General features: G+C 44.3%; 1 protein-coding gene across 2 annotated transcripts in view; it reads left to right on the top strand.

Moving 5' to 3' along the window:
* The window catches only part of LOC115460366 (kinesin-like protein KIF20A), a 105,295-nt gene that overhangs the window by 50,351 nt on the left and 33,637 nt on the right, over window positions 1-21,307 (top strand). For both annotated transcript variants that reach the window (XM_030190149.1, XM_030190150.1), the window contains exons 12-14: window positions 4,281-4,446; window positions 8,457-8,627; window positions 13,331-13,470. In XM_030190149.1, coding sequence (XP_030046009.1) covers window positions 4,281-4,446; window positions 8,457-8,627; window positions 13,331-13,470 — 477 coding nt within the window. The remainder of the gene's footprint in view (window positions 1-4,280; window positions 4,447-8,456; window positions 8,628-13,330; window positions 13,471-21,307) is intronic.

Raw genomic sequence — 21,307 nt, 5'->3', positions numbered from 1 at the left:
CTTAAAAATTAAGTAGAAGGCGCTACCCTCAACTGCCTAGCATGATGACTGTCAAACCTCAAGTTATGTTTCAACTAGTTTTTCTGTAGACTGTGATGATTAGCCTATTTCCTGCTTTTAAAACACAAAACATCCAGAAAGCACACCTGCTTATCAGACTCCATGGAAAATGTAAATTTCTTATGTCTATTCCAGACTAGTCCAGAATGAGCTGTTTCCCCCTATCAGCAGCTTAGAACTGACTTCTCTCCCCTTTATAGTGAGATGGTGCTGCCTTTAGCTCCGCGGTATTTCTCTGGCTCCAGCAGATGGTGCAGACATGGGGCCAGATGTATCAACCAAACGTAAAAAAATCTAAAACGTAAAAGTCCCTAACAAATTTGAAAAAACGAAGAATGCACCAAAAAAACAAGTCGCACATGTTCGGTGCGGTATTGTAAAGTACAATGCATTAAACTGGTGCAATCCCCATCGGTAATCGGCCCCTAAAGCACGCGCAGAGCAGCCAAGCGTTATGCTGGCTGCTCTGTGCATGCCACAAATGTCAAACCAACCCCCCCCCCCAAAAAAAAAAAAAAACACAAACACGTGTGTTTGGGGAGGGGGCAAAGGCGCTCGTCAGGAGTGTCCTGTATGGACGGCCTTGCCCCCCCTCCCGATGTCGCCGCTGCTCCCCACTTCCCCCCGCTTCCCCAAAATCAAAACTTTAAGCTGCCCCGGCCTCCCCTCCCCTCCCTTCTTTTCTCCCCAGCTCCACCTCCCACTATCCACCGGGCCCCCCCTCCGCCTTACCAGGCCCGCACAGCGCCTCTTATCTCTGTGTGAAGGCGCTGCATGGGCAAGAAGAACATCTGATCGCTACGAGTCTTTAGGATGTCTCTCCTTCCCTGACTTGGGCCCGCCCCATCTGACGTAAGTAACCTATGTATTTACACTCGGGCAAGGCAAAGCCTGTACATTAAGAATAGCTGTACTGGCTCAGACCAATAGTTCATCTAGCCCAGTATCCTGCTTCCAGTAGTGGCCAATCCAGGTCACAAGTACCTGGTAGAATCCCAAAGTGTAGCCAGATTGCATGTTACCAATGCCAGAATAGGAGAATATAGAATTCTCCTCTAGGAACTTTTTCCAAACTTTTTTTTTTTTTAACCTAGATATGTTAGCTGCTGTTACCACATCTCTGGTAACGAGAAAGTGAAGTTACTTACCTTTAACGGGGGTTCTCCGTGGACAGCAGGATCAGTCAGCCACACACTGGTGACGTCATCCGACGAGCTGGAATCGGATTTGCTCTCCCAGAGCGCAAAGGAACCTTTTGAGCAGGTCCCTCTGAGCATGTGCAGTGTGCACTATATATGTCCTTGCTTGAGCGTCTTGCCTCAGTTTACCTTATCCGCCCTGCAAACGGTCGGATTTCTTGCTCTCTCTACAACATGGCAGACCCTGCACAAAAGAAACCAGAGCTTAGCTATTCATTGAATACATTTTTTAAAAAATCCCAGGATATTGAGGGAGTTCAGAGAGGTTCTGGTGGGTCCTCTTAAAAATTTGTTTAATAAATCCTTGGAGATGCAGAATTGGAGAACTGATGTCACTCTTCACAAATGTGGTGACAGAGGAGAATCTGGAAACTATAGGCTGGTAAGCCTCACTTTAGTCATTGGAAAAGTTAATGGAAGCAATGCTGAAGGAAAGGGTAGTGAATTTCCTGGAATCCAGTAGGTCACAAGATCTAAGGCAACATGCTTTTACAAAAGGTAAATCATACATAACGAGTCTGAATTCTTTGAGTGAGCGACCAGAGAATTGGATCAAGGACATGTGTTAGATGTAATCTACTTGAATTTCAGCAATGTCTTTGACAAACTTGACAGGCGGAAGTTAGGACCCAAAGTGGTGAAATGGATTAGAGACTGGTTAACAGACAGATGCCAGAGGGTGGTGGTTAGTGGCATTCATTTGGAGGAAGGAGAGGTGAGTGGTGGAGTGTCTCGAGGATCAGTGCTGGGGCTGATTCTGCTCACTATATTTATGAATGGCATTGCCGAAGGGTTAGAAGGTAAGGTTTGCCTTTTTGCAGCTATCAAGATTTGTAACAGAGTAAACATCCCAGCAGTGGTGTACCTAGGGTATTTGACACCTTGGGCCCATAATTTTTTAATACCCTCCTCCAAAATCCAGTACTAGGCATACCGAGAATGCAAAACACAACAAATGTCACTCAGGACCTACATCCAGTGTCTGTGCTCTCTGTCTGACTTTCTGCCCTTCACCATCTGCCATCTCTTTCTCTCTTCCTGCCGTCCACTGTCTGCCCTCTTTGTCTTCCATATGTCCCCTCTCCTTTTTCCCCAGATCCAACCCCCCCCCCCCCTCCCAATGCTGCTGTTCCTGTTACTGCTTCAAACTAGCAGCAGCAGCAAAAAAAAAAAAAGGCTAAAAAATGATCAAGATTGCGGGGAATTACCTACCTGTGGCTGCTATCTCTGCTCCGGAACTGGAAGTGACATCAAAGGGGTGGGATCGGCAGCCACAAGTAGTTCAGACCCCGCTTGATCTTCCCGATTTTATTTGTTTGCCACCAGAGCTGCTAGTCTACAGGAGGAGAAGCAGCAGCGTTGGCGGCCCAGCAGGGGTGTGGAGGCTGGAGGAAGGCGAGGCACCAGTCAGAGGAGAGGCAGCTGTGGCAGCCCGAATAGGGGGACTGGAGCAGCGGGAGCGGAGCACCTCCTTTTAATTTGCACCCGGAGTGGACTTTTGGTATGCCACTGCATCCCAGAGGGAGTGGAAAACAAAAAAGGATGTGCAAAAGTTAGAACGATCTAATGTTTGGCAATTAAAATTCAATGCAACAAAGTGCAGAGTGATGCACTTGGAGGAGAAATCCAAGGGAACTGTATGCGCTAGATGATATGCACAAATGGAAAGGGACCTTGGTGATAGTGTCTTAGGATCTGAAGGTGACGAAACAGTGTGACATGGCAGTGGCCATAACAAGGATACTAGACTGTATAAAGAGAGGCATGACCAGCAGAAGAAGAGATGTGTTAATGCCCTTGTACAAGTCGTTGGTGAGGCCCCACTTGGAATATTGTCAATTTTGGAGGCTGTATCTTGCTAAAGATGTACAAGACTTGAAGCGGTATGGAGGAAGACTAAAAAAATGGTATGGAGTTTGCACCAAAGACATGTGAGAAGAGAGCGGAAGACCTGAATATGTATACCCTAGAGGAGGGATAGGAGAGATATGATACAGATGTTTAAATACTTAAGGTATTAAATATAGAAATGCATCTTTTCCAGATAAGGGAAAATGGTAAAACTGGAGGATATGAATTGAGGTTGCAGGGTGGTATAGACTTAGGAAATTCTTTTTTTCACGGAGTATGTGGTTGATGTCTGGAATGCCCTCCTGAGGGAGGTGTTGGAGACAAAAATGGTGACGGAATTCAAAAAGGTGTGGGATGAACACAGAGGATATCTATAACGAAATGCCTAGCACCCACTTGGGGCTAACCCTGCGGCCGCTTAGAGGCTCTGTCTCCAGCACAGCTCAGGTCCAACGCAAGAGGAGGTTCAGAAGGCAGAGGGAGATTGCTTCCTCAGAAGGGAGAGGTTAATTGATGGAGAAACTGGTGACCCTTGATTTCTAAGGCTTGATATTTGGTTAGCTCTTGGACCATGAAGACTGTCTTTAAGTGGGATTCTGTTTTCTTTGGTGGTCATAAACCTCTTCCCACAACCCCTCAAGTGCTTTCTGATGCATCTTATAGCTTGAAATGGGATCTCCTCTGGCTGAGACACCTGATTATAGTTTTAAGATGGGCAAAACTGAAGGTTTTATATTCTCTTCCTGGTAAAGAGAAGAATAAGGTATGTTACGAAGGAGGGTTGTTATCTTGTAAAACCACAATTAGGAAGCATAGCATTCAGGTACCTTGGGTAGAAATGCTTGAGTCGCTTTAATGCCTAGTTTCTGTAACTATTTCCTAAGTACATTTTATAGCACATTGGGCAGAAGTTAACAATTTATTTCTAATCCAAAATGCAAAACCTTTATCTTTTGCATGCCACCAATATATAGCTTACTTTTTAAGTCCTAAGTAACATTTTGTCCTAGATGTACATATTAATTGCATATAGCCTTGTATAGTGTGCCCCAAGGCATGCAACTGGTATAACATTAAACTGATTTAGAAAGGTGGGATTCATTTTATGTAAGTAAATGTTTTCTAAGCAGACTCAAAATTGGGTATTAATTTTTTTTCTTTTTTTTCAAGAGGAAAGCATGTCTACATTCCATTCAGAGAAAGCAAACTGACTCGCTTATTTCAGCCATTCTTTTGTGGTAAAGGCAAAGCCTGTATGATTGTCAACATAAACCAGTGTGCCTCTACCTATGACGAAACATTGAATGTAATGAAGTTTTCAGCAGTGGCTAAACAGGTGACTATAGTGGGGGGGGGGGGTTATTGCTAAAATTTTTAGTATATCTAAATTTATAGTTTTGATGCAGTATTCCTTTAAAATAAATTTGTCTGGAATAGTGCTGTATTATATATTTGTATTGGGTAGGAAGGTGTGCATTTATATAAGCGGCTACTAAAATGGTCAGTGGTCCCATCATAAAGCCTATGTGGACAAACCTAAAGATCTCAATATGTATATTTTAGAAGGAAGGGGCATTCTTCAGAGAAGTGGGTGAGGCCCTGGTATGAGATCAGAAACCAAATTCAAATGCTTCATATAAAGTTACTTCAGGGTAAGGTATGCTGTATCTCACTAGCCATGATTCCAAATTGAGATGGGGGTCTGGCCGTGAACAGAAACCTCTACTTAGGTTGCTGTGTAGGCTTATCTATGGCTTTTTTTGTTGCATTTAATGACAAGTGCTTGAACTTGCCCTTGGCCTGGCTTGGCCGCTGTCATGGACAGGATGCTGGGCTCGATGGACCCTTGGTCTTTTCCCAGTGTGGCATTACTTATGTACCTATGATTCCTGGTAAGGATTCAGGAATCACTGTTGAATCGGTAGCACGTATCTGTAGGACTGGACCTGAGTTCCCCGAACAGGAAGATCCTAAGCTGAAATCTGCTTTTTCTTCCCCCCCATACACACACACAAGCTTAGAGGTGTTCTGGCCCTTAGATTTTTTCTGTCTCTCTCATCCATAGGTCTGTATCCATCTTCCTGCCAAGTCAGATCCTCCTTGTACTCCGTATGCCTGTGAAATTTCCTGTTCCTGTGGCCCCGATCATCTCAGTATAGCCCATCAACTCAGATATTGCCAAGGGAAAATAGCAGTGCTGTTGTAGGGTTCAATTATCAGTGTACCTAGTCGCACACAAGCTAGAACTGCCCATCTCCTTTCACCTCTTTGGGAACCCCTCTAGCAACAAACACCCTGATCTTTTTTCTCATTTCTGGAGAAACGTTGCCACTGGCTGCACTGCTCACATAGATGCCAGTCCATGCATGCTGTGAGATGGCCACCAGCTGCTCATGGGAGATGGAGGAGGAGTCATGGAAGCTCAACAGCCCCCCCTCCCACTTCCATTATAGTTTCTCTACACCCTACATAACTCTTTTTGGTGAAAGTGCTCTTTCCTAGCCCTGCTGTCCCCTTACTTGTGCCTTTTACCCTTTACCCCCTTACGCCTTGCCATATCCCCCATAAGGTTCCTCATTCTGGAGTAAATCACATTCATTTTCCCCTTTGCTGGCAATGGTCTCATCTGCGCAAACTTCAACTGCATACTGACACAGCAGCCACCTGTTGCTTGCTGACCTGAAAAGGTAATGAGCCTGTAGTAACATACCCTGCTGTCCCACACCTGTCGTGCTTGCAGGCCCACCAGCATCTTCCTGCATGCACTTCTGCATTTTGCCTGATTATAGGCATGGGTCTCCTGCAGCACCTCCTGGGAAACCCATGGCATGGCTGAACCCACACTGCTTGCTTCAGGTGCATGGGTAACAGGCTGATCACTGCCAGAAAGATACAGTAATGGCCGTGTCTGGAGCATATAGCATTGTGGGCCCAATGTTACAACCCCAACACCCACCCCTAAGCATATGGGGGAGCCACTGCCCAACTGCAGCTGGTGGACCATAGACCCTGATGGGGGGGGGGGGGGGGCGGGGCGGGGCCCAGAAGTGGGGAATTCTAAAGGCTAGGGCAGGGGTAGGCAACTCCGGTCCTCGAGAGCCGCAGGCAGGTCAGGTTTTCAGGATATCCATAATGAATATGCAGGAGACAGATTTGCAAGCACTGCCTCCATGGTATGCAAATCTATCTCCTGCATATTCATTGTGGATATCCTGAAAACCTGACCTGCCTGCGGCTCTCGAGGACTGGAGTTGCCTACCCCTGGGCTAGGGCACAAATACTGCTCCTTGTCTAATGTGTTCACTGCCCTTAAATCCTCTTAATCCAAACATGGTTAGGTCCCATTTGTTTCTGTGAGGAGGCCCCTCCACCCACCAAACATAGCTGCCTGGGCTCCTGTCCACCCGTGGTTTACATGGAATCTCAGCAAGGCTGTAAGAGGAGTGGGCAGAGCCAATTACACGCTGGAAGTGAGGAGAGTAACACTGGCATTTGCAGCTGGGCCGGCCAGGAAGTTGTTGGACACCTTTTCGGGGGGTGGCAGACTCTGCTCGTGCATCCTGCACCAGTAGCTGCTAACACTGGAGACTGATGTGGGGGATTGAGCATTGCCCGACACTTTGGCGCAGGGACTGTCAAGGAGCCGGCAACTCAGCTTTCCTTGCTGCAGCTGTTGAAATGGAGGAAGGATTTTTGCAGGGAAGCAGAAACCCACTCAGAAGGGGGCATCAGGGCTTGGCAAGCAGAAGGATTCACTCTCCCAAAAGAGCACTGCAGGTGGCCCAAAACACAGTTATGGGTAAGTCGAGAAACTCCTGCAGAAGCATGTGTAGCTGTACCTTGGCTATGAGAGGGGGACAGAAACAGGGCTAGTTACCCAGTGGGGGGGATCAGGTATGGCTCAGAACAGAGTAGTGACTGTATGGGGAAGGTCTCAGATTTGAGTTAGACTAATCTCTATCTGTGGTGGGTATCAGGGACAGGAAAGAGGCCAAACCATCTTGGTCCACTATAATCTCATACCTGTAGTCCACTTTCGGGCCAGTCCAGTTCCACCCTGACCATTCCCTATTGGCCTAGGTACTCAGTGGCCAGTAACCACTACCCACCCCTTGGGGTAAAGAGAGAGGGCGAAGTTTACTCCCCTTCTGGGGAGGGGCAATGCCATCCGGTTACCCTTACCTTCCCGGAACTTTGCAGTTTTTTGACTTTCTGTACCGCCCAAACGGATGTGCAGAATCGAGTGGTGTACAATCCAGTATCAAGAAAAAAAAAATACATACAGAACTACAGATTCAAGAGGATAGAACACCTCACACAAGAATAAAAAGGTTCAGTAATATCCAACACAAAGTAAACATTTTGCAGTCTTCCAGAGAATGAAACTATACTATAATGTTCAAAAAGCAAATGCTTACTCAAGTAGCCATATTTTTATAGCCATCTTAAATTCCTTAATAGAAGAAATACTGCATATGTAAAGTGATAATTTGTTCCAAGAAGCAGGGGCTGAGTACAGTTTAAAAAAAAAAAAAAAAAAAAAAGCACTATGCCTTGTAGATTCAAAATGTACCCATTTCAGACTAGGGTGGATCAATCGGTAAGCATTTATAGAACAGAGAACACGTGTAGGGGTGTATGAGATTGTAAGGAGCAATCACTCTGTATCTGTTATACCGGAATTGGCGATCGCCATCATGGTTACTATGTAAGCCACATTGAGCCTGCAAATAGGTGGGAAAATGTGGGATACAAATGCAATAAATAAATAATCAGGAAACCCACATTAAATGCCTTAAAGTGTCTGTAGATTAACTTTAAAAAATAAAAACTTTAGTTGAAACACTAGTTAAGGATACCAAGATTTAGAGAGACCCACATGTGACAAGCATGTATTCAAAGCAAAAATGAAGTAATAAGAGGGTACATCTCATTGGCTCCACAGAAAAATAAACTGAGGATGTCCATTGTGAATGTGTAAGGCAGGGAGTAGAGAATATACACGGTGGCGCTGCCCAAAGGTTTCTGGAAATTCTAAGGTGGAGAACCTTTTCTGCATAGGCTGTATCAGGTGATATCTATCCCACTGTGAGGTTGGAGTACCATTGTCCTTAGAATACTTACTATATGTAAATAACTTGGTTTCTCTGGTTTCATATCATATTTTAGCATTGTTTAACCCATGTTGGCTTCTAAATTTGACCATCACCAATGAACAAAGCTATTGGACAGAATGGAAACAGTGATTTAAACTTGTTAGGCTGAGTAATCCTGTTAAGGGTAAATGACATTTCAAAAGAAATAATTCTGATCTTCATTGAATAACAGGCTTTCTTAAAATTGCAGGTGGTACAGACAATCCAGCCTAAAGCCTTTGAATTTTGGACCCCAAAAGTTATTGGAAAGGATGGGAAGGCCATAAACTTTGATGCTAATGTTTCCATTGAGGAACTTCTTTCAGAGGAGAATCTTTTAGAAGATGAAGATGAGATGGATGTTACTACAATGAGCCACGAGGTATTTGCAGATATATACTGTATTGTGTACTATATGAAACTAAATTACCATTTTCAAATCGGTTTGGAAATATATTTCTTAATGGGGGCAGAAACAGGAGGAGGAGTCAAAGTAGGCTTAAGCAGCGTTGGGGGAAAGCTTGACAGGGTAGGATGATCTAGAATATTAAGTGTCATAAGGTGGTTCAGTTTTATGCATATTGAACTTTCTTCTGGCATGGCACATAACCCTTTCCTTTTACACATTTTGTTCCTCTTGTTCTAAAGTTTTTGCATCATCTTAAGCTCCATGATGGGGGGGGGGGGGGAACTTGCTAGTTACTATTTATCCCAGTATTTTCTATCAACCAGCAGGTGGTGACAAGTCTGTGAGATTGTTCTGCTGTTCTCTCCTTTCATACGTCTGCCCTCTCTCTGAACTCACACTCTATAAACTTGATTCATCAAGTGCCGATTGAATATCCTAGGGCTCAGAAGTCATCGTTAAGCAGCCCACTGTAAGCTCTTCTCTTAGCTTGTAGTCTATACTGCCCCTCCATGGCTATTACAGTTCTTTTGGTTTCCCAAAGATATGTATAGATAACTCGGACACTTAGCATATGTAATAAAACCAGTTTTCTTTTATTTGTATACTGGAGATTGATGTATCTCAGCATACAGTTGCCAGAAATCGGGGATACAGCTTAAAAGCCCAGAATCGGGACCACAGCAGAACTCCAATCTCTTCCTGTCTGTCTTTAAAGCTCTACACATGTTAGGTGACTCCGCATAAAAAGGCAGTAAGCCCAAGAAGAGACGTTGACGTGCATTATTTGGGAAATCAGGAAGACAGGGGAAAGGAGCTAGAAGAGAGAAGCTTGAAAAAAGGAGCTAAGAAAACAAGGCAGTTGGCTAGGAAAAGGATAACTTGAAACAGGCAAAGGCACTAAAGGATATACCTTTAGCACTGACTTGCCTAGGTTGGCAATGAACCATTAGGGAAGTTCCAGCTCTGTGTAAGGGAAAGAGGGAAATACCTGAATTCTGGCACATAAGCAAAGGAGGCCTCTTCCTGACCAGGTAGGGGAGACCGGTGGAGATCTGCCATGTAGCACTTTAGACAATGGAGCCTCTTTCTCCTCATCAATAGGGAAAGAATGTGAGGAATCTGGGCTTTTTTACTTAGAATGCTGTTCAGTTTTTTTTTCCCGAAAGAAATTAATTTTATACTATTATATTAATGTTAACTAAAATAATACATAGGAATATAGTGCTATGCCTAGGCGACTGCCTGGGCACCAACTAAATTAGGCTACTGCACCAATAACATGGTGCTACACACTAGGGGTGTATATGTGTATGCCAAAAACAGTTAATTTGGTATTAGGCAATTGCCTAACTTCCACATAGTTTGATGCTGCGGTTCCCATCAGGGTAGAGGGCAGTTGGGGTTGGCTCCTCTTTGGAGCTGGGATAGTTTGAAAGGAGCAATTTCTTAACTGTTGTAATCTGTTTGGGGGGGGGGAGTGGCTTATGATTTTCGAGAGTAATTTTTTTTCACTCGGATATTCTTGACACGTTTTTGTGTAATTTGTTTTCAACTTCCATTGGGTTGGAGAGAATAAAATATGGCAAGGGGTTTGTATATTAAAGAAACCTGATCACTTGGAAGAGAGCTTAATCAATTTAACTGTAAGAGTTCTAGGCAATTTCAAGGCCCCAAGGAAAAGTACAAGGTCAATCACGATGAAACTCTGGCAAGACTGTTACATTCTTGGATATAATTGGAGGAGGTGGTAGACCAGCTAGCATGATCTGCTCGTTAACTGGCAACAATTACCAGCTAAGGGTGTGAAAAATTTTTCAGGTAGTCCAACTTCTATAGCTGAGAGCTAGGAAATAGCATAAGAAAAATATAAGCAGGTCCTAAATGACCCTTATTTGCCACCATCCCAAATGCTTTGCTGCCAATTGCAGGTTTCTTGGATGAAACTGAAAGGACAGTGAGCTCCACAAAGCATATAGAAGTTGTTCTATATGTATTTGTGGACCACGTTAGGATACAACTTTTTCTAAAAATTATCTGAATCAAATTTCACTGCATCCAGGGTCATTCAGTGGTAAAGAGCAACATAGATGCCACAGCCAAATTCCAGAAAGCGTCAATATCACTATTAGCAATTTTGCTGCTCCATGTTGTGGAGACGCCCCTATCAAGAACCAGCTGCCAGGAGGTTTATTTTTTCTGTCTTAACTTAGTGCCTCAAGTGTGTCAACATGGCAAGTGGTTTTAAAACTTTGGTTTCCAAAATGAACCTTGTAACAGTTTCAGTTTTCCATTGACAAGCAGTATGGAAATCAGCCTTGCTATCTATTACATAAACTGCTAACCCTAATGTTCAGACAGATATGTTGCAGTAATGCAGGGCTGGGACTTTGAAGGCTTACCCTGCTCTAGGTCTGTGGAACTTGGATAAGGGTAGGGGCAGGGGTCGCTAAATGAGTGGAAAGAAACGGGATGCCCCTTCTTACATGACAGATTTAAACTTTCACTTAGCTTCTAGAGATATCCCAACAGGAACATGTTTCACCATATGACAGGCTTTGCCAGGGGAATGACACCTTCAATTTGTGTACTGCTCAGGGTTCACATCGCACTGCTTAGCAGTGTACAAATTGAAGAAGGTGCCATTCCCTTGACAAAGCCCGTCATTTCTCTAGATGCTAAGTGAAAGTTTTAAAGCTTCTGTTTTAGCACTGTATGTTAAAAGTTTAAATCAGCATTTAATCTCATGAGTGGTGACTAGAGCAAGATATGAGAAAATTGGGCGATTTTTGGCAGTGGACTAGTCTAAAGTTTAATTATTCAGAATGACTGAAGATTACGATCGCAAGTAGTTTAAGTACTCATTTATGCTGTAGCTTTTAGTCTTGACTTTTGAGGCCTTTTTATCCTACATTTTTATTTTATTATATATAAAAAAATACAAAAGAAAAGTCATTGATACAATTGTGAAGAAACACTATTGTGATTTAAATTGTGTGTATTTTCCACTATTTTTTTTTTTTAGGTTCTCTAAATGAGTGCATATTGTGTTACACAATCACTGAATATCATGTTATGTATGTCCAATTTGTATGAATGATATTTATATTTTAAAGCATGTCTGTGTACCCTTCATCAGCCAGTTCCCACACATTGTATACATGTTTTGTGTTTATAGTTTATTTGCTTTTAATGTTTGTTTCGATTTCAAGTGAACATTTAATTTTTTAATTTAAATCTGCCATTTATAATCCACTTAACAAGTTCAAGTCGCACATTATGAACAGGTACTTTCTCTGTCCCAAGGGCTCAGAATCTTAAGTTTTTATACTTGAGGCAGTGGAGCGTTAAGTAATCTCACAACTGGGTGATGTCATCCAACGGAACTTGGTGCGGACACTGACTAGCGAGATCAAGAACTTTCTAGTAGTGTCCCATTGCGCATGCACTGGTGCCTTCCCACCTGACAGGCGAGTACAGGTCCCTCAGTCGTTAAAAAAAAAAACCCCACTAAAGAATTCAACTCCAAGGGGTGTAACTTTTTGCTTTCTTCGAGAAGAGCAAGCCAAGTATTCTCACGTATGTGCTCTTTTCTTGTGGACCTATGTGAATTTAGTATGAACCATCTGAATCATCTTGGCAATTCCATTGCTATTTCAGATTCTCTTAAAATTTTGGGAGTTACTCTTGATTTAGACTTAAGCTTTTCGGCACATATTTCAACTGTATTCCCCAAGTGTTTTTTTTTAGGCTTTATCTGATCATACCCTTTTGCCCATTCTTGGAGACTGATGCACTTATCCCAGGGCCACAGAAGTAGATGAGAGGATGAGCCATGCTTTAAAATATTAGAAATACTCTGATACCTTGCCCACATTTCTCTGAAAAGTCCTTTTAAAGCTCAGCATGCGTGGTGTTCATACCTGCCCTCTGCGGTGAGGGAGCAGGGCTTATTGGAGCATTGCAGCTTCTGAAGCTTTAAGATAACTTCTGCACTGTGAGTGCTGTATTGGATTCTGCTTTTACTAGTACAACGACCCCTGCTGCAGGCATCGTGTTGAAACATGGCCATGTCGGGTCAGTCAATAAAGATTCCTCACTTGGGTCTGTGGTCTTGGCACTGTTTTTTTTGTCATCTTCGCTCTGGACTTCTCTCACAAGTGTCACATCATTTATATGCCCTCTGCACTGCCTTTATGCTGTTCTACAGATGCTAGTAACCTATAAATGTTTCCTGTTCAGAAAGGAGTAATGAGCCTTATGCGTATTGTAATATACCAAAGGGCAGGGGGCCAGCTTATGTTTCAACTTTTTAAAGTGGTTTCTTTAGGCTTTCCAAACTATGGGGAGTACTGCCATACCTTTTTCCCCCCCTAGAGGACAACATTAAGCTCCATAGAAGCATTTGTCCTAAGAAGAGGTGAAAACCCCTACATTTTAAAAATTTAATTCTGGCATTTATATTCCACTTAATCATCAAGTTCAAGGTGGGGAACAATCATTTGTTATGAACAGGTTCTCTTCTCTGCCCCTAGAGGGCTCAAAATCTCATTTTTTGTACCTGAGGCAATGGAGGGTTAATATGTTTTTATATGTTTTAATGTTTTAAGCTATTATATGGTATATTATAATGTATATAGCCAAACATTATAGCTGTTTCTTTTGGACTGTCAATTTAGGATGCTTTGAAGGAGGTTGAAAATTTAAGAAAAAAGTTATCTGCAGAAAGGCAGAGTAAACTAGTACAAGAACTGCAGATACGGAAAGAGATGGGAGAAGCAATGTTTCAGCAAATGTTGGAACTGGAAGAAACATGGAGGTAAGAAACATACTGCTGCTACCAAAGTCTGACTATAAGTTTCACATCTGAAATTGTAACAACATCTTTGCGGTTAATAGATGAGGAATAATAGAGTATCTACCAAGTTTACAAATACTAATCCCTGCATTTCTTCCTCTTTGTATGCCACCAGAGTGCTTAACCTATTTCATAGTCCGATTTATTTTAAGTTATGACAATTAGTATGCACTATGTAGTATGTTTAACAATTTCAAAATGTTAAACTTCCTAGCAGGAATGGATCCTCAGAAGCTTAGCTGAAATTGGGTGGAGGAGCAGGTGGGGGGAAGAGGGGTTGGTGGTTGGGAGGCTAGGATAGGGGAGGGCAGACTTATACCAGAGCCGGTGATGGGAGGCGGGACTGGTGGTTGGGAGGCGGGAAATACTGCTGGGAAGACTTATACGGTCTGTGCCCTGAAAAAGACAGGTACAAATTCAAGTTATGAGTTTATCTTGGGCAGACTAGATGGACCATGCAGGTCTTTTTCTGCCGTCATCTACTATGTTACTATGTTCCTTGCAGTTCTCACAAATTTACTGGTATGCAGCTGTTCTCTAGCCAGACATTAGCACTCTCAAGTGTTATGCTCCCTCTGATACTATTTGCGTTTCTCATTTTTTCTCATTTTTTCACACTGTACTCTCCATGAAGATTTAAAAATAAAATACTCTCTTCCCTTTTCACAATTGAATTCAGCTGGCCAGCTCAACTTTTCCCTGGTATGACCAACGAAAAACAGTGGGTTCAAAAGTTGCACATGACGACATAGATTTCTATAAGTGTGTTCAAATCCTCAAACTGAATTTACATTCCAAATTGTATACCTGTACAGCAGGGGCCAGCCTTCCATGGGGGAGGGGTCCAGAGCCCGGGGGGAGGGGGCACATTTTAGCCCTCCCCCCGGTGCCGTCCCCCCACCGCCGGGAACCCGCCGCCGCTGCAGCCTACCTTTACTTTTGCTGGCGGGGATCCCACTCCCCGCCAGCCGACGTCTTCTTGTAAGTCGCTTCCTGCTCTTCAATTTGTTTGCTGACGTCGTGCAGGACGTCAGCAAACAAATTGAAGAGCAGGAAGGACTGAGAAGACGTCGGCTGGCGGGGAGTGGGATCCCCTGCCAGCAAAAGTAAAGGTAGGCGGCGGCGGGGGCGGGTTCGCCGGGAGGGGGGTCCGGGGGTGAATCTGCGGGGGCCCCGGCCCCCTCAGGCCCCACGTAGCTACGCCACTGCTGTACAGGTATTTCTTCAGGTCAGGAGGATAAAAGGGCTGGCTTTACAAGAATCATCATGTCCCCATGAGTCTCTTCTTTGGGCTCTAAAAGGTAGACAAATCAGAGCTAAAATCATCCTCTCCTTTTGAAGACTGAGACCAGAAAGCGAGTGCTATGACTGACAAGTCCAAACACAAGTTCTCTTCATCCTAAAAAGAGAGGACTGCATCATTTCCATGGATGAAACACCAAGCTGCCAGGAAGGGCAAAAAGGAAATGGCAATTAAATGGCAAATGTCTGGTAGTGCTCAATAAGAAATGACCGGTGAGAAGTGAAGAAACAGTGTAAATAAAATTTTCATCATCCCCCCGGCATAAAAACTCAGCAACACCTCTACTGTGCAGAAAGAATAACAGAAATCACTTAAAGATTACTTCAGAGAGAATCTTCTGAAATTGAAGGGCTTATTTCCAAAACCTGTTAAGTTCAATGCGACTAGTATGAACTTAGCAGGTTTTGGAAATAAGCCCTCCAATTACCTGTCCAGAGAACAAGTTCTGTCGGCATAGTAAAGAATCCATTCTTGTATCTAAAGTAATGAATCTTCTTTCCTATTTCAGGACTGGCAACTTCAGAGTAGCAGACAAAGAGGAGCATATAGTTAGCGTTCATGAAAGGCTACTTCATAGACATGTCTAAAGTGAAGTTACCTGTTTCAAAGGAGGTACTCTGTTTTGAAAAACGTTTACTTTCAGAGAAGGCCAAACGTACCTCTTCAGGGTGCTGAAAAATGGTTCGAGGAGGACAGTCGTTATTTGTTCTTCAGTATAGGCACTTAAGAGGGGACTTGGCGCCTTCTCACCTTGATCTGGAGACAATCTATAGTCATTTCAACAATCTAAAGATGAATATGTATTTATATAGGCATTCAGAGGAAATACATGCTGCATGTCTGGCCGTCTGCTGGAAAACATCAAAGACAGTTTGGAAGTGGTGGTGAAGAGGCAAAGAAAAAACATTTAACCTTCTGGGAAGAAGTAGAACACAGACCAGAGATGTTTGCATGTGCTTTGGCACGTCTTTAGCTGCAGTTCAATATCAATCCCTCTATTCACAAAATTATTAGAGGTAAACTGTAGAGTTCAGTGGCCGAATTATGATATAAAGTCCAGTTGCCTCATTAGTCAACTGTGCTTGGACTCTACATTGAAGAGAAGCAAAGACTAAGGCCTCATCCTAGCAAACCACCAGGAAAGGACTCCAGAACATTTGAGAGAAGTAGGAGTCTTCCAGAGCATCATCTTCAATTTGAGAAAAGAGTTTATCAACTCTATATATCATACAAATCTTTTCCTAAAGAATATCCAGGAGAATGGAGGAAGGCAGAGGGCGAGGTGCCGGACCTGTGTGGGGGAGGAAGGCAGAGGGCGAGGTGCCGGATCTGTATGGGGGAGGAAGGCAGGGGGCGAGGTGCCGGACCTTGGCTGAAGGAACAGGGGAAAAAGGAGAGAGACTTCTTGTGGGGAGGGGCTGAGGAGAGGGGGAAACATCAGCCATGGCAGGAGGGAGAGTGAGTATATACGAAATGATGGACTCAAGGGGAATAGAGAGAGAGATGTAGCTACACAATCCCCAATGCCATGCTCCTCCTTGGGTTGTGTGGGCAGTAAACTACACTTAACAGGCTTTAACTTCCGGTGCTTGGTTTGCCACTTACTGCACAACCCAGCAAGGAGCAAGGACATTGGGATTTTTGTAGCCACAGCCCTTGCTGCCTTCCCCTCCTAGCTACTGCCCTGCTGAACATGGAAGCTGCATTTCTTTGGTAGTGATGGGTGGAGGGGAAGGGGACACAGCTACTAGGCCATAAAGGGGAGAGGGGGGACATGGAGTTGCACTATAGGGAAGGGAGAGGGGCCAAGTAATCGCTGGGCCATAGGGAGAAGAGGGAACGGGGAGTGCTGGACCATATGGGTGAAAGGGAAGGGAGAAAAGATAAAGAAACACTGGACTGGGGGGGGGGGGGGGGAGTAGAGAAGAACGCAAGAGGGGCAGGGATATACTGGACCATAGGGTAGAGGGTAGAAGTGTTTGTAATTGGAAGTGAATGAAAGAGGACAGAATAGGAGGTCAAGGAAGAAACGAGGAGAGCTAGAGGGTGAAGTGGAGGAGATAGAAAGTTGCTGAGTAACTGAAATATAGCTGGAGGACTGGAGAGGGTAAAATTTGAGTGGGTAGACAAGAGGAAAAGGAACCATCAGAGATGGGTGCATTGAGGGGAAAGAAGAAGATAAAGTGGAGAAAGGGCAATGACAGCACCTGTTGGAAAGAACAGAAGACTCCATGTCCCTCCTCTCTCCTCTTTCCCTTATGGCCCAGTAGCTCTATGTCCCCTCCCCCCTCTCATATCACCAAACAAACTTTAAACTATAAGCCCTCGGGGACAAATAATCTACTGCACCTGAATAACTCGCCTTGAACTACTACTGAAAAGGCATGAGCTAAATCCAAAGATAATGTGGACAAATGCCAAGAGATGCATATATGGAAAAATAATCCTAACTATAGGTACTAGGTGCAGGGTTCCATATCAGGAGTCCCCACAGGAAAATTATGTTAAATAGGAGCATAGTATATGATGACAAGACCATATGGCCTATTAAGCTAAATCAATTCCTCTCATTCAGAGATCGCTCCCTCAGATTTTTTTTTCCTGTGCTTGCTTGATTTCAGATACCATACTTTATTTCTACCACCTCCACTGGGAGGCTATTCCATGTGGAGTGGAGACTTAGCCTAATGGTTAGTGCAGTGGCCTGAGAACCAGGAGAACTGGGTTTGGTGCCAACTGCAGCTCCTTGTGACTCTGGGCATATCACTTAACCCTCCATTGCCCCAGACACGCTCAGATACTCTCCTCAAGCACTGCTGTGAAAGGCTCCAGACCTCAGTGGATAATGGGGAAAAGGAGAGGGAAGGTGCGGGGAGAACCCCTCAACCCCCACCGGGACCCACCCACCATCAGCAGACAACGTTGGAGCAGTTCGGGCTGACATCTGGTCCCACGCAAGCCTCTTCTCCTGCAGTCGGAGCCAGCATGTCAGCGCTGGCTAGCAGTGTCGACAGGGTCTCCTTGAGCCCCGTCTTACATGCGGCTCCCCCACAACCAGGAAGGAACAGCATGGAGTCAAGTCCTGCAGCTCAATCTCCCAATGTAGAGGAGACAGATGCGCAGGGAGGGAACTTGCCCATGCGGGGAGAATCGATTAGGAGCAGCCAGCTGGGTGAACAAATTTCAGCACAGATATTGCCATCACAGATAGTGAGTACTTTAAACCAGTCTTTAAAGGCTCCCCTTCTTGCTTCTTCTTTGGGGCTTTTGGCAAAACCAGCCGTAGTGACAATGGAGTCACTCTGGGACCTGACATTTAACTTAGAGGCAGATGCAGCAACCAAACGTAAAAAAATCTAAATCGTTAAAGTCCCTAACGATTTTAAAATAACGAAAAATGCACCAAAAAAAAAGTCACACATGCTGAGATCGGTCTTGAAACGTACAATGTATCAAAGAATCACAATACACATCGTTAATCGGCCCCCAAATCATGCGCAGAGCAGCCAAGCGTTGTTAGCTGCTCTGCGCATGCCACAAACAGTCAAAACACAGTCAAATCACAAGCACATGGCTCCCAAATCAAAACAAAAATTAAAAAAAAGGGTCGGGAGGGGGCAAGGGCGCTCATCAGGAGCGTCCTGTACGGACGGCCTTGCCCCCCCCCCCCCCCCCCCCCCGCTGCTCCCCACTTTCCCCCGCCCCCCCCCCCCCCCCGAAAAAGCAAAATTCAAGCAGCCCCTGCCCCCCTCCCTTCCTCACTACTCTCTCACCTCAGCTCCGCCTCCCGACATCCTCCGCCCTGTGCCCTGCCCCCTCTTGGGGTCGTCGCCGCAATTCCAATCCTCCATCGGGTCCCCCCTCCCTCTTACCGGGCCCGTGCAGCGCCTCTCTCTGTCTGAAGGCGCTGCACGGGCAAGAAGAAAGCTGATGCCTGCCGAGGATCCCGCAGATCTGGCTTTTACACCGTCCCGATGCCTGCCTTCGCACAGCTTCTGTCAAGCGCGTCTCTCTCCTCCTGGGCCCGCCCCTGTCTGACGTCGGTAACCTAGGTTACTGACGTCAGACAGGGGCGGGCCCAGGAGGAGAGACGCGCTTGACAGAAGCTGTGCGAAGGCAGGCATCGGGATGGTGTAAAAGCCAGATCTGCGGGATCCTCGGCAGGCATCAGCTTTCTTCTTGCCCGTGCAGCGCCTTCAGACAGAGGAGAGAGGCGCTGCACGGGCCCGGTAAGAGGGAGGGGGGACCCGATGGAGGATTGGAATTGCGGCGACGACCCCAAGAGGGGGCAGGGCACAGGGTGGAGGATATCGGGAGGCAGAGCTGAGGTGAGAGAGTAGTGAGGAAGGGAGGGGGGCAGGGGCTGCTTGAATTTTGCTTTTTCGGGGTGGGGGAGCGGCGGAAAGTGGGGAGCAGCGGGGGGGGGGGGGGCAAGGCCATCCGTACAGGACGCTCCTGATGAGCGCCCTTGCCCCCTCCCGATCCTTTTTTTATTTTTATTTTTTTGTGTTTTCTGACGTCCTTTGGACCAATCACAGCGCTTTTAGCTCTGCTAATGCGCTGGGATTGGCTCAAAGTTTGTTTATTTTTTCACTTAATGATTTTTCCTGGCACGGAGCTGTCCTAACGAGAGGTCCAGACCTCTCGTTAGTTTTCCTGCCTTTTTCCTGCGTAAAGGCAATAGGAAAAGGTTAGTGCATGTCGTTTCAATGGGGTTTTTACACTAATTGCTCATCTCCATTCCGTTTTCGTTAGCTGCTACTGTCGTCGGAAAATAGGCTTAAGTGCATGGAAAGGATAGGAAATTCTTCCCTGAGGGCTCATTTAACGATGAAAAACGTTTAGTGCATCTACCTCTAAGTCGTCTTTACAACAATTGATAACCAAAAATACCAGTGCAATTAAGGTATTGTCTGAAGCAGTCCTTATCCAGGCACAGGCAACTGCTCAGCAAACCTCAGAAGTGAAACCTCTAGATGAAAAAATACAAAAAGCAGAAATTTTACATTTCGTAGATTGGAATTCTTAGAGAATCAATTTTGGAGATTACATCAGAGGCTGACCAATTTTCCCAGATCTCCTTTGATTACACCAATAGAAATAAAAAAAAATATTTGGTGGAAATTTTAGGAATGTCTGGGGACTCATTATCTCCGATAACTCGGCACAGTATTAGCAGAGTAATGTAAAACCCTCAATCTGGAATTTCTGAACCCCAAGTAGGAAATAATATGAACCTCACATCTTTCTTGGAATCCTCACTAGAGGTTATTACCCAGAGGCCAACTGTGGTTTCCTTTGCTTTGGAGATGGATTGAGATGCTGTGTTGAAACTTTCTTTTCGTCATTTAGATTCTCTCTCTTTTGGGATCTAAAATAAGAATTTATCCTGATTTGACTAGAGAAACACAGAAAAGGCGTAAAGCCTTTTTGGCTCTACACCCAAGGACTTTGGCATTAGGTGCAAATTTTGTACTTAAATTTCCTTGCATATGTCGAGTTATTTCAGTTTAAACAATTTCAATTCTTTGATCCCAAGCAGTTAGAAGAATTTTTGCTGTCTAAAGAAGAGGTAAATGTTATAGTCTAATCACAGAACACACTATGATTGCTTGGAGTAAACTAGCTGGGTAGCAATAATTATAAATTGATTTCCTAGATTGGGTTTATTTAAGTTCTTGGAACAAGTAGATGCAGAATATGAGAGAGAAAGATTGAGGATGTATTGTTGGAAATAGAATGTTTCACAGACGTACATGAAAAATGGAGAGATGAATAGGAATAACTTTGGAGGGGTTGCAGTTTGATCTGCGCAAGAGATGGTGAGTTGACAGGCTACAATTGGGTTAATGTCTCCAGCTGAGAGGAGGAGGAGCCAGGAGAGTATGAAGAAGAGTAGGAGAGTCATAACAGTGATGAGATGCTCAGAAATCAGAGAATGATGAATGAAAGGAAGAAAACATTGAAGAGCCAAGTGCTCCCATGTGAGTTACTTCAGGTGAAACATTTTAGACATTGTCTCTCAATTTCTCCCTCAAAACAACTTGACCATGCATTTTATCACACTCTGCCTTGTTAATTCATGTCCTGTCACTTTTTCAAGACATATATAAACCAAAGTACACTTAAATATAGCAAACTATATAAATTCTATAAATTATGTAAATTCCCCGCTGTATTAAACTTCCCATTCACTCACTCTTATACAAAACACTTCTTAAAAATGAACATATGAAAACATTTTTTTAATTTAAGTGGTGCTCAGTTCACACTTCAATCAAAAAGAAGAGACTGGCTGAGTCAGAGCCTTCATCGCACCACCTGTGTTCTTTTTTATATGCGAACTGCACCACCAATAGTACACACTAAGCAAGCGATGTTAAAAATCATGTGGTACCCATGGAAATCATAACCGCAAAATTATAAAATTTCACAACATTGTAGAAAACAGTCCACATCATTGCTAATAAATCTATGCCTCTTCAGTGTCTATAA

Source organism: Microcaecilia unicolor, chromosome 1 (genome assembly GCF_901765095.1).
Source record: "Microcaecilia unicolor chromosome 1, aMicUni1.1, whole genome shotgun sequence".
Taxonomy (NCBI): Eukaryota; Metazoa; Chordata; class Amphibia; order Gymnophiona; family Siphonopidae; genus Microcaecilia; species Microcaecilia unicolor.
This window is presented reverse-complemented; position numbering and strand designations above follow the sequence as displayed.